We start from the raw sequence: 14,735 nt of genomic DNA on the forward strand, positions 1-14,735 counted from the left end.
TATACAACAGAAAAAATAAGACTCAGAAGTTAGTCAAAAAGAATCGAGCAAGATTGGTATCTTGGTAGTCATGACTAGAGCAGGTTCAATAAATAAGAGAAGATAATAAAATATCATAATTTTATAAAAATAATACTACAAATAAAAATCAGAATAAATTATAAAAAGTAAATGAAATCCATAAATTTTGTCAAAATTGTGATAATGTAGCAAAATCTAGGAACGAAGGTACGAGAAGGAAGGTGATGCACGGAAGACGATTTCAATGTGAAGAAAAATAGAGATTGTGAAGGCTGCAAGAAGAAAGTGAAATAAAAGAAAATAATAAAAAAATATTTATAAGAATAGTAACATCCCTGCCAAACACATGGTGGGGGAAACGAAACGTCCACAAAAATGGGCACCATTAAAAAAAATAGCTCGCTTCGGCAATTGGTCTTGGGCTGCCTGCATCCAGACACTTTTCGCGACTTTAATTATTTTCTATGCCCAGCCTTATAGAATGTTAATGTCTCAATGATGTTATCATTATAAAGTACATAATTTCTGTAAAATATACAGTATATAAAAAGAGAAAGAAAATTATTAGTGATAGTAAACTACGATTTCAAACCGTCGTAAGGCGTTTCTAAAAATATAAAGATAATTATTAAGTATCAAAACGCCGCAATAGCACTCTGGCTGGTAACTTCCATGATATATGGAATAAAATTATAAACATATAGAGTACATCACGGACCTTCTGTGTAACATTATAGTAACGCTTCAACTTTATATAAAGAAATACACACAATAGAGAAATTACTTGTAATCTTAACTTTTATTATGTTACTCTAATTTAGGTAGCAGAAAATACACATGCTTTCATACACAGACATATATAGGTTTAATAATTTATTTATTCCATTACTTCTATTTTCAAAATTTTAATTATACATGTCACTACCCAGATCATAATTAATAGTTTAATATGAATAAAGAACATTGACGCCTACTGTCTTGCTATATTTCAAAATAAATACCACAATCAATAGATGTTAATATTTTATTTAAGAGAAAAACTTTTTTTTTGAATTTCAAAAATATAAATGAAAATATTAAATTTATAAAATATAATTATGTCAGAGAAATTATATATGAGAAAAACACTTTATTGTCATTAACAATCCATAAAGGTTTCCCCCCTAATTAATTCGTAGAAAGCTTTAAACGAAATAAGAAAAAAAAAACAAAAAGCGAACAAATTCAATTTGAACCCCCCCTAGACGTTTGTAATTGGGTAGACTTATCAAAAGTTGCCGCACGAATGAACTAGAAGGGTACTCGGAGAATATACAAACCTATACATGTATTTTAACACACACGTCATTCAAAAACATAGATTGCTAAACTGCCTGGAGAATGATTAATTTAGCGATTTAAGCATATAAGTATTTATTTATTAGGAAACAATTGTGTAAGAATTTAGCTATTAATAATATAATAGAAAATAAACAATAACATAATATAAAACAAAGTACATTGAGTTACAAATTTTATTTTAATAATACGTAGGGGAAAAAGTCTTTTCTTCTTTTATATGAAAATTCGAAACTTATTCTTTCAAAGCTTATATAAAACTATAATATATATGTACCGTTTTATTCAAAGGCAATCTGTACTAAAACCATTATTGAACAAATTTATGTATTTCTGATAAAATAATACGCAGTGTAGTTTTGTCAGTTTTCTCTAGATAACCTGAAAAGCTTTAAAAATTCTTAACACCGTAATAGGTACAAATCTGAAGGTCAAAGCAGTAAAATGGAAGTATTATCTCAGAAATATATTTACGTTATAATATTATCAAAAACTAAATTTTTTGTGTATATTATTACATATCTTTATATTTGTTTTTGGGATCTTCCAAATTAGAAACTTGCCCTTTGAATATGTCCGATCGGCAACGGATACTATCGACCAATGGCATTTGTGGAAGAGGCTCCAAATCCAGTATCGGATATTGGAATTTTTCGAGCACATAGTCAAGAAGAAAGAAAATACCTTGAACATCTGGCAGTGATCGGAAAAGTGCAGGACAAACTTCCGAGAGGCTGTAGTCCCATCACTTGGTTGGATCAAATTCGCTTCTCACTTGACATCAAACTTTATGATGACTGTGATGTCAAAGATAGGAACAAGTGACAGCATAATAAAGATAAAGATATATCTGCGTACTTGAAATCATTATTATTATATCTTTTACGCTTATTTTTTTTTCATCTTTGTAATATAAAAGTGTGATGTGAGCCAAAGAAATAAATTACATGAAAATTTCCTCACCACATGATTTTGTACACATTTGCACATAATAGCATAACTATAAAACAAAACGGAGGCGTTGGTCCCACCCTGTAAAAGGTTATTTTTACGATAGATAATGGAGGCTCAAGTCTGTTATGTGGGAGCTTTTATCATTTACATATTTCATGTGAAATCCCTTCAGCTGAGCTTGTTTGGACCTTTCGCTTATAACAGTTTTTTTGGAAGACGCGTTAGGGTCAGAAAGAATTTTGTTTAATATGCCTTGTACTTTAAGTGGAGCAAGAAATTATTGTAATTTCTTTTTAATAGCTTGACAAAAGCATCGTTATTAGGTTATAATCCCATATCAAGTTTTTTTTTAAATATAAAATTGATCTCTATATTTACAAGAATAGGTGAATTTGTTTAAAAAATGTACATTCTTAATTTATTCTTCCAAATCAATTTCATCTCCTTCAAAGTAATCCCTGTCCAATAAAACGCACATTTGTCAACGCTTTGTACAGTCCTTAAAACAGTCGGAATAGTCTTTATCTAGTATAGCCTTCAAGACCTTATTTGATTCAGTTTTTATCTTTTCAATTGGGTTAAAACAGCGTCCCCGCGTTCTGAAAAGATATGGGCCGAGGTTTTGGCACAATTGTCGCGAAAAACCAACGCAGTATGAAGTCGAGACGTGATCTGCGAAGAAAACTGCGCTGCGAGAAGAAATCTATTCACTATTGTCTTGGCAGTTTGTTATAAGAACACATTGTAATTTCAATGTCAATTTAAAACATCGTTATGTAAATATTTAATGTAATTTAGTTTAGCTTATTGATTCGCATACAGTAAGTTAGCGAGGAAGTTCTATAATTTATAAACCAAAATTCTTTTCGTTAAATTAGAAAAAAAAGCATGAATTCGGGTCTGTACTTGTTTACAATTTCTCCATTTCATTGTCAGCAACTTTCACTAATAATACGCTTTGCTTACTTACGCCTTTTTTCTCAATTCGAGTCGGGAACATGATAACGAAACTTTGGTGAAAAAATATCGAAGGGTTCCCACGTCGTAGTAAGATTTTTGGAGACAATTTAGTTCACACGGTCACTGAATTCCGCTTTATGTGCGCTAGGCTGCCATTATCATCATTATTGCAATCATAATAGGTCCACTGTTGGACGTAGACCTCGTCCATAGATTTCCTAAAGGACTCTCTGAAAGCGGTCTGTGTCCAGTGTCTTTCGAAACCTAAAAAGCCTACCTAAGAAGGTAGTCAATTAAACTTGCTATCATGGTTTATAGCGATTTCCCTTCGACTGAGGCACAGGTAGGTATTGTCTCTACCACCTAATCATCCTCTTTCCACATCCGTGCTAAGGAACGGCTAAATAATACACCTAAAGCCTTACATTAATTTACTTATGTTTTTGTTTACCAGCGACGACCATTGTGAAATTGACTTTCAATGCGACTGACATTTTATATTTATAAGTTTTCAAACAATAGCCATATTTCAGGTATAATTTTATTTGCTATCGTAAATCAAAATCCATCAAAGTAAAAAAACTAATAAAGAACAAAAACATTTTTTTAAAAAAAAGCTGTAGTACTATTAATATAAAACAAAATTAATGAAAAATGATTCTTAATTAAAATAAAAACTTATGAAGCTAATAACCAATCACTCTGTATATGAACTTAATTTATCCTTCTGCTGTTTTCGTACTGTGGTTGTCTGAAAGGAATTATCGCGCATGATAAGACGGCCTATTATAATTCTTTCTTTACTATACTAACATATATATATATACTAGCTGACCCGGCGAACTTTATTCCGCCTTAATGGCAATAAATAAGCAGATTGTGTTTTTTTTTTGGGTAAAATACAAAAAAAAATTAAATAACTACATTAATCATTCATTATTATTTCTGTATTTTAGTACATAGGTTGCTCTTCACTTAAATACCTTGTGATACACGACATTTTTTGTTTTATTATCAGGCGCAAAAACAAACAACGCAGATGGTCTTCCGACCCATGAACATGCCACGTATAATTGACCATGTGAAAAACATGAATGTTCTAGATTTAAACCACAAACTTTTAAGGATTGGCCTTGTGATTTGTTGATGGTCATGGCGAATGCAAGACGTATCGGAAATTGAAGTCTTTTAAATTCAAACGGCATATCGGTTGGGATCATCGGGATCCTCGGAATGAGAACTTCCTCACCTTTGAATTTTCCTATCATTATCGTAGCGTAAATTACATTGTTCATCAATTTACTAACCACCAAACGCGTACCGTTGCACAGTTTTGGTTGGTTTATGTTTCGAAGCATGATTACTACGGAGCCAACCTTTACGCGTAAATTGTGCGGTGGTAAGCCAGGCACGTCCAAAGAGTTTAAAAATTCAATTGGATAGTTGGTGGCTTCATCTTCATTTGTGACGCAGTCAATAGATTTGAATGAATGCATTGTTCCAATGATCTTATTTTGAATTATGTAGTTCAGGTCATCTACATCTTTATTCTTAGCCGCTAAAATTGCTCGCTCACTCAACCATTCATTATTTTTGTAGTTAGAAATAATATTTGGAAATACATTGTTGATAAGTTCGTCTTTTGATGAGACAAAATTACAGAAATTATTTGGAAATGATATTAATCCGCTCGATTCATCGACAGGTACTTGACCATTACCGATAGTCAGCAATTGCTCCGAGAAATCTTCAGCAGATGTATCATTAAGCAATGTAACTCTCATGTTTGTTGTCAGCTGCAGTTTCTTCACATAGCGCCATAGATTTGACGATTTGAGGCAAGCGTTTATTTCATCGGCAGCCGTAGATCTTGGAATTACTGGCAGTATTTGGCGGAAATCGCCAGACAGTAAAATCATTGCTCCTCCAAAACATCTCGAGTCATTGCGTAAATCTTTAAATGTTCGGTTAAGTGCTTCTAATGCACGTTTATGCGCTATTGTGCATTCGTCCCAGATGATGATTTTCGATGCCGCTAAAACTTTGGCCATTGCTGAGTGTTTTGCGATATTACACGTTGGTTCTTCAATAGTTTGAAGATTTAACGGTAATTTGAATGCTGAATGAGCCGTACGGCATCCTTCTAACAATGTGGCTGCTATTCCAGAAGAAGCAACAGCAACCGCTATGTTGGATCTCGCCCGAACAGTTGCTAAAACTAATGACATAAGGAATGTCTTGCCAGTTCCACCAGGGGCATCTAGGAAATATAAATCACCATTTTCATCAGCGATTGCCTTCATTAAAGTATCATAAACTTCCTTTTGTTGGTAATTTAACAGGGGTACATTCCTTTGAACTACTAAATCTAATTCCTGGTGATCATATTCACGTTCCCGTTCCAATTCTCGATTAAATGCGTCATTCATTTCACGATTTGGCGCTGGCATTCCTAACCTGATTAATAAATTACCGCACATGAGGTAACACATATCTTCGATCAAGAGTAAAGCACGATTATGTATCTCCTCATTCATCTCAATATCGTGATTTCTGGAACTGACATAACTTTGATGTAAAATATCTTCTGACATACTATCCTTGTATTTATGCCACAGGTTACATGGGTTTGATGGAAAACATGTCGAAATTATGATAGCGAATAATGTGCGTATCTGTCTTGGAGATGCAGAGATAATGGCTTCAGCGATTGTCGTATCCCAATGGGTATCATTTTCTAATAAGTTCAATTCTTCACATGCAGCACGATATGTTGGGAATATTACACCATTAACAGTTAGTAGTGTCTCAAATGAAGTTGGCCCACGCACATTTACCAGCAACAACCGCAAATAGAAACATTCATCATTCTTTGGATGAACTGTATACATACGACCAAGAGCATCAGTAGAACGCACATCTGGATACCCAGGAACCGCATCACCTTGCTTCCGTCTTTGAAAATTCTTGGATGAAGCATTCCAAGTATAATAACGTGGCATCTCCGAGTAAAGCAAAGTTCGTGCAAACTGATCGCTTTGGCAGATTGCAAAAAAACTGGTCAATGTAGTTGCTGGAGGTGTTTCAGCACGTTGCGTAGCATTCGAAGCCATGAAATATACTCGTTGACCATTCTCCAGATGCACCGCCAAATGTATAACTGTAGGATGACGTTCGTGAATTGGAAATGCGAATATACGCCAAATCGCTTCATTACAGTTCACATAACGACCAACTTGATAGCGTGAAATTTCATCGTTGGTATTTGAGGATTGCAATCCGAAAACCGCTATATCACTGCCTTTCGTGACATATTTGCAAATATATTTTATGGACTTAACTGAATTGCAGTATTCAACGTTGCAATGTGTCTTGAACGTTTTAGAAATAAGTGGCGAATATGGAACAATCCAACTGTTGTCGACAACGAAATCCATTCTTTTCACTTTCGTTGTGACAGTTCGACCGTTGTCATCTGGTGATCGACGCCGATACAGCGGATACCCGTCGTTGCTAGTGACAGTCTCCGCCGTTAATTTCCGTGGATATCGTTTAGAGCACTTTCCATCGAACATGCAAGGTGATTGGGGATTGATGGCACCACACGGTCCATGAATCATATTAGTAGTAACAACATCATGTGGGTCTGGATCGACTTCATGATCAGGAATCTCGGCACATATGATATCATCTATTTGGTCAGGCTGAATTCTTTCCACTAACCAAATAAGAATGTGTGCGTGCGGCAGGCCTCGCTTTTGCCATTCGATTGAATACATCCAGCATCGAGTATCTCCAAAGACGCGTTGTTTAACAATAAAGTTCATCAGGGACCGAATTTTTTGCCTGAATATACGTGCTGTGATGTCGTGTCTATCCTTTGATGCTTGTCCGGGTAGCAGCAATTGAGTAATTTCTATCCATTTTGGATTACAGGTAAAAGTAATAAAGAGATCTGGCCGGCCGTAATGACGAACATATGTCATTGAATCTTGTGCATATTCATGCATATGACGTGGGCTACCAATGTACGTCGCCGGCAGAATAGTTAATCGACCAATAGTAGCTGCATTTCCTTCAGTACTAACTGCATCACGTAAATGGATGTACTCCTCAAAACGCAGTTTGGCTTGGTTCAACCTAATACATGTTAAACGTTCCGTTTCTATTTTTACATACATGTCAACGCAATACTGCTGAAACAATCGACGAAACCGCAGCAAATAGTTGTCAGCATTTTGACGAATCATCAAACGATATGCATAATAATTCATTGAGCTAACTTTCTTTGTAGTTTCTTCACCTGAAATTCAAAATTTGATAATTAACCATTTCAAAGACAAATAATACAGACATTAACCATTATTAAGATACTGATGATACTTTACCATTCAATGGATTTATCATTTTAATATTAAAATAATATCCATCTTCTCCTTGCCAATTCATGAGTGGGTATTGCAATGCGTCATATGATCGATGAGTTTCAGATATTTGTTGCAGTTGCCCAGTATCGCGACGTGTAAGCACAATATCGCGTTTTTCCAATTGTTCACCAACAATCAGGATGGCAACTTCGTCTACTGTTGGAGCATTAAATTTGCGTTCGTGTGTTCCAGATGGTCGTTTATCTGCTTTGATGACAACTTTATAGTCATCATTTGGCATTTGCTCTAAAGCACTCTTAAACAACCTGACCAACGCATGATGTTCATGAAGCAGACACTGCAAGTCTTGAATAATTGCTCGCTTCATTCCTGCATTGATCCCTAGGCGTCGATCAAGTTGTTCTTGCATGTTGCCCATGAAATATATTTGTAAAAATTTATTCTGTGTATCTTCGAAAGGTAGTAATGATCCAATTCGATGGTGGAACTGTCCTTGTATCTACAAAATAAAAACCAGACAGTATTAACTGGGTTATAAACACTTTTTCTGTGGGAGAGTAGAGTTCAGTATTAGCAAATATAATACATACCAATAGGTAAAGTAAGTTATTCTTTAACTACATTCTATGTAAGTACAAAAATAAATACGTTAAATGTCGGATTAAATCCTCCTTCTTCGATAATGTCTGCCCCAAATGACGTCATTTGGAAACAACTATTGTATTTTCGAGTATTTGCAAGAAAGTGGCGTGATTCTTGTGTTTCGCCACAAAGCAATGAATACAATGGCTCATGTGGCGGAGTCAACACTGGCAATTTCACTTTACCATTAAGGCAGCATAATCCAGGCGTTTCTCCGGAAAACTTTAATGCACCACAATACTCGCAAACAACGTCCATTTGCCCAATGCAAACGCTAGGATGCAAGCTGTAATCATTGCTGCAATCGTATCGAAACGCTGCTCGATTCAAATCAGCTAAATATCTTGTTCTGCGTCGCACATTATCTATTTGTAGCCTTCTGTTGTTTGCTCGACGATTCTGCATTGCCAACCGAGCTGTTTCACGGGCTGCTTCACTTTGCTCTCGTGATTGAGAAGCACGAAGTCGAGCCATACTATCGCGGCGCTGTTCACGTGCAATTTCTTGTTCTTCTTCAGTCCTTTCATTTGCAGTATTTTGTATTCTTCTTGCATTACGGCTTTATCGGGAAAGATTCGATCGTCTTGGTCGCGGCATTATTAATTAAACTTAACTTCACTTCAATCCACTTTTTAATTATTTATTTAATAGAAATAGTTTTAATATTGATTTCTTACAAATATCAAATTGTCATCCATACGTCAATACATAGCTGTCATTTTACGTCAGTTACATAGCTGTCATTTGCGTTTTGTTATTCCAAGTCTGATTCTTTTTTGTTATACCACGTTTTATAGTGACTTACGTTTCATGTCAAGTCACACGGGAACGCTGTCGAACGGGATAAAAAGTATCCTATGTCCATCTCCTGGCTCTAAGCTACCTCCCTACCAATTTTCAGCCGAATCTGTTCTGCCGTTCTTGAGTTATAAGTGGTGTAACTAACACGACTTTCTTTTATATATATAGATATATATATATATACACATAATTATTATAGAAGCATGTAAGTAGTTTCCTTTAAGATAAAACTATCTGATAGTACGATACGTATAATCGTGATAATAGGGGTTAAGATCATTAGTGTTCATGTACAAAAGAAGGTAATAAAAGATTTATGTTATTATTATAATGACAAAGTTTTTTTTAAAAAAATGATGCATTTTGAACACATTTGTTTCTTATAGAGTAAGTAGCTTTAAAGGAGACAACGTATAACATATTTGTAAATTTTGATATCTCTGAAATATGTTATATTAAATTATTTTTTCAACTGGAATGCCGCAGGTCAATAACTTCTAGTAATACAAAATCAACAGGAACAGATGATAAACCTTATAATATTATAATATTGATTATAATATAATATTGAGAGCAAATGAGACATTCACCCCTTTAAAGATTTTATATTTATTAGCAATCATCGTGTATTTGAAATCAATGTTTTTACGAACTTATAAAAAAGACAATCCCATATTAAATTGATTCAACTATGAAACATAAATAAGAATGCAGTTCATCTATTTCATAAGTTTATGGAGTCCTTTGCTAGAAGTATCCTTTTTTAATCAGTAAATACTCACAAGGCGATTTTTACTTATTTAACGATATATCATTTGTTCCCTTGAAAAAAGTTATCCAAATTCTTAAAAAAGTAGTAATGAATTAATGCTTTTTATCTTTATATCTTTAACTTATCAACCGTCTGCATACTATCAAATAAATTTGGATTCAAGTCAAAAATTTAAAATTGGAATTTTTCTATGAAATTTTCTTATGAATTTGATTCGCATACAAAATATAATTTCATATTCTCCTTCAACCGTTTATTTTTTCACTTCGCTGAAATATAAAGCAAGAAAATAAGTCAGTTACTGCTTATAATATAGCACTTTATTAATTTTATAAAGTTTTAAAATGGGTCCATATTTTTCTTTTTTATCTCACTCGGTTAACAAAGGCGAGTAATTTAATAACGTCTTTGTAATTGAACTGGTCGAAAGAAAGCATTTTAAAGCTCGCCGCAGATGCAGAAGTATTATGCAATTTCTTTATTTGCCTTCCGATCTTCTTTTTCAGTTTAGTTTCAGAAAAACATTTGTTCAAGTTACGTTTTGAGTTCTGGAGATTTCATAAAAGTACTTTAGCTGTTTGCAAATTTTATTTTTATCAACGTTCCTTGGGAATAGGTATATATATATATCTTCATTTTTAGTTTACTTTTAGCATTTTTACTACAGGCACTCTAGGTAGATAACGCCTCCTACATTAGTCTCAAACTATGTCAAGGCATTTTAGGATGCCGTACTTAGTGTAATTATTGAAAATAAGTTATTAGTAGTGAGAAGTAAATAGATGTTGGTAGTCATTAAATATGTATAAGAAACTTGTTCGTAGTAGATAGTTATTAAAAAGTACTTAGTATCGGGCAGTTGTAGCGCAGCGGTAGAGGACTTGCACTTACAATCATAGGTTGCAGATTCGATTCCCAGTATACAATATTATATAATTTACATTTTATACATATATAGGACACATTTTATAGATATATATATCACATTTTATATATATATATATATATATATATATATATATATATATATATATATAGGATTGCCGCTGCTCACAAATAAATTTTCAGAGGATAGAAAGCAGCGTATTCTACATACCAAAAGACCACAAGGAGGCGTAAGAGGAGGACCAAGTAGACGAAGAAGACTGGTTTTGAGTTACGTAGACATTGCGTTTCAAAACTGAACAACACAGCTTAATCAGACAAATTTTACTTTTATAATTATTGGGAGAAAAATTATCATTAACAAAACTGGGTAAATCTAATCTAATCGAGTTTTTGATTAACAAAATCGAATAAAAAAAATTCAAATGTTATAATAAAGAATGTAATTCGAATTTAAACTTTCAAAACTTAATTCAAAGTTGTTATATATCCCATTAATTTGTTTATAAAAACGTAAACAAGTGTAAGGCAAATAAAAAACTTTTTTGTCTACGAATCAAATGAAAATCCAAATAGAGATGTTCACAGTTGTCGACAACACCGGTGTTTACATTGTATCCTAATAGCCGTCCTATTCCGCTTCACCTGTGTGTAAGGAACGACGTCGTGTTCACACGACGTTAGGTTTCATGTAACATGTACACAGGCCATTAACTTAAGATAATCTCGCGTATTAGACGCCTTGGTAAATGGGTTGATACATAAATAAATATATAGGATGTTTAAAAATGGTGAAAATAGATTTAACCATCGCGATAGTATTAAATATTAAAGTTAACGAGACAACCTTTATGAAATAAAACATAATTTTAGCTCTGCATTTAAGATTACAAGTTCGCGAAACTTGTTTGAACTTGTATATATATAAATATTTATATATATATATATATATATATATTTATTTATATATATTTTTAAAAATGCAAAAATACAAAAAAAAAGTTTAAAGATGCAAAAATTAATAACTCTATTGATTTTTATACATTTTTTTGTATTTATTAATTTTGGTAAAAACCGATACGTCACTTCGACTTTTAAGTTAATACATACCGTATTTCAAAACGTTTTCCATCAACTTTATATACCAACTCTTTGGAACCTAACTCTCAATTTACATATACTTAAATAGACTTTACTCACTAAGTTTCATTGCAATGTTATTTAAGTACAACTGCATCGTTGCAATTTTGTACAAAAAACGACCCACACGTAACTTATTCGTACGGTACAACACAATTAAATAGGCCAAGAACAGCATTGTTACTTTAAATGCAGCGGCAGTAGACAGTTTCAAAGAGAAATATCATGCAATTTGCAGTAAATTGCTGCTAATTTAATAGCAAATAAAATGCGTCGCAAACTTATTTAAGAAATAATTTGTAAAGGAATTTAAACTTTAAAATTGTCTATAAACTCGATTCATTTAGAACATAAAGACTCCGTTCTTACATAGAAAAACACGTCTATGTTAGAATCCCTTTGTGTTTAAGTTTGACGAGATTTCCTTATCTCAAAATTATTAACATTTTATTATTAACAGATCATCGAGAGACATGTCTTCTACGCTATCGATTCACGGTGTTGTCGGATGCCAGCCTATCGCGTTGTTGGGGTAAGGTCAAATATCGTTCTCGGGACTGATGATCTGCATAGCAGATTCAAGAAGGTCTTGCAATGCATAATGAATATCAGAAAATTCTGCAGTGGTCCTATTGCAATCAAAAATCTTTGATTCCGCTGTTAATTTATTATTAAAAGTAGACATATGTCCTAAAATTATAACAGTAATAAGTGTACCTTCTTATTGTGTTCACAATTTCAACAATATTATAACATTGTAAGAGAATAAAAAAAACCGTAACACAAATGCAAACAAAATAAAATAGCTAAAGAACTAGTAGCTATATTTGTAATAAGAATTAAGTCTTTAGCTTTATCAAGCAAGTGTGTCAAGATATCTTCTCTGATAATTCAAAGACATCACACGTTAATGGAGACCACACACCAACAAGCGCAGCATAAGGCGCCCGCCCAGAGATACCTATGGACAGGCAACCTTACGAAGTTCTTATTGTAAATCCATGGAGAAGGTCGATATCGAGAAGTGGATGCGCTATGGCAGAAACCAAGATGACACGGAACAGAATTATAAAATTTGCATGTACACAGTTACACAAAGCAGATTTATTAATTATATAGAACCCAGAGAAAAGACAGAACAAGAAATGAACAAAATAGAATTGTCCTTTCGAATATTCTAGAAACAAAATGAAAGAGTTACTTTTAATTTTTGATATAAATTTTGATAAATTTGGAATAAATGTTTGTAACATTAGAATCGTAAATTAAACGAATCAAGACTGATGACTATCCACTGCTTTGTGACGTTTATTTATTACTCGGGAGTTAGGCAAATCCAATGAAAAATGCTGCGCCTCTACAGTTCAGTTTCAATCCCATTTAACTTAAATAACTTGAGCTATCAATGTTATTGTAGTGAAAAGTTAAAGATTCCTATTTGTAACATAGATCCTTCATCTTGAAATGTCTTTTTTTATTGTTCTATCATTATCATCACTTCAGTCGTAAGACATATGTCTGTTGGATATAGGCATCTCCATATTTTCAAAAGGACCAGTTGGAAGCGGTCTGCATCCAGCGTCTTCTCTTAACAAAGTTATCTGTCCACTTTGTGGATGGCTATTTATCTTAAATTTTAAAAATTTCCCAATCCTCAATATGTTATGGGATACGAGAAGCCCCAAAAACGGAGCCATATAAAAACAATAATAGTGTTACAAGCTTATGTGTCCCATAGCCTGACTTGCCCAGAACACAGGGTGAGAGCTGATCATCTACGGTCTGCACGCTACCCCCCGACACTCATTTAAGAGTACCTCGACACAGACTTCTTACATTCACCCTCTTGCCACATTGAGTTATCAAACACTTCCATTATTTAGCTTTTTTCACCACTACTCTGTAATCAGTTCTCTCTACCCGGTTCACGTTGTCTTCACACATCCCTAACCTCAAAATGTTTTTTCTTAGCCGGGATATTTTAATAGTTGAAAAAGTTGCGTTTCGTGACCTAGCAGTAATAAATAACATACATAAAAGCAGCAACAGCTGGGCCGGGGTTAAGTTATTTGAGGCATTATCAAATAAAAACATTAAGGGTGTTTTAAGTAACTACCTAAGCTAAGTTTTGTGCCCAGTGACTTTATGAAGCGCCATTCTAAGTTATCTAAGTGAAGAGAAGAGAAGAATCTTCTCTCAACGTAATCAATAAATCGAACAAATATAAACTGCGATTGCCAGTTTTGGTCTCTACTTCAGAAACTTAAAGCCTCAATGGCTATCTGTTCTGCGCGCTATGCCGTATACCTGTGGCAACTTCAACTTCATGTTCCGCTAGCCTATGCTAAGGATTTTTTTTATTCCTGGTTCGATCTCATAAAACACACAACACAACACCTCTGCTTTGAAGAATTTTGGTAAGAACCTATTGTTTATTCGTATAAAAAACTGAATATCTTAGATTACCTGTAGTCTGTTTTGATGTAGACTTAATAACCCATTAATTAATAGAATACTTACTTTATTAATAATGTACACTTAATTGTGTTAATTTTAAATATATTTACACGAAACCGAACCTACCTATTTATCATTGCGCATAACGTTTCAAATTGAATCAACAGAGATCATGGAACAATGCGTTGTCCAATTGTAAATACCAGTATTTGAAGACTAAATTTGAACGTACCAATCCACGCCATACCTTGTTCCAAATTCAATACTATATGCTATAGCCTTATTCTGATCTCCATGTTTTTATAGTAGCCATAGCTTAAAACTAAAGCCTCTTCTCGAAAACGTAGTACATGACGAAAATTTTTCTGTGCTACAAT

At 33.6% G+C, this 14,735-nt stretch overlaps 1 protein-coding gene across 1 annotated transcript; it reads right to left on the minus strand.

The window, feature by feature from the left end:
- Positions 1-3,970: 3,970 nt before the first annotated feature.
- Positions 3,971-8,857, minus strand: LOC137918507 (uncharacterized). The gene is made up of 3 exons (XM_068761327.1): positions 8,716-8,857; positions 4,983-7,576; positions 3,971-4,024 (listed from the first exon to the last, which is right to left on the minus strand). Exons 1-3 carry the CDS (start codon positions 8,855-8,857, stop codon positions 3,971-3,973), a joined length of 2,790 nt encoding a protein of 929 aa, XP_068617428.1.
- Positions 8,858-14,735: the final 5,878 nt, after the last annotated feature.

This window comes from Battus philenor, unplaced genomic scaffold (assembly GCF_028537555.1).
Source record: "Battus philenor isolate CCGP_79_NKW_IND1 unplaced genomic scaffold, ilBatPhil1.0.hap1 SCAF_14, whole genome shotgun sequence".
NCBI lineage: Eukaryota > Metazoa > Arthropoda > Insecta > Lepidoptera > Papilionidae > Battus > Battus philenor.

Excerpts from the sequence above, each read along its gene's own strand:
- LOC137918507 (XM_068761327.1), bottom strand. The coding sequence starts at position 8,857 with ATGCAAGAAGAATACAAAATACTGCAAATGAAAGGACTGAAGAAGAAC. Across the intron at positions 7,577-8,715 it reads GCAGCCCGTGAAACAGCTCG|GTGAAGAAACTACAAAGAAA; the intron begins GTTGGCAATGCA and ends TTTGAATTTCAG. Across the intron at positions 4,025-4,982 it reads TGACTATCGGTAATGGTCAA|ACAACCACAGTACGAAAACA; the intron begins GTACCTGTCGAT and ends AATTCCTTTCAG.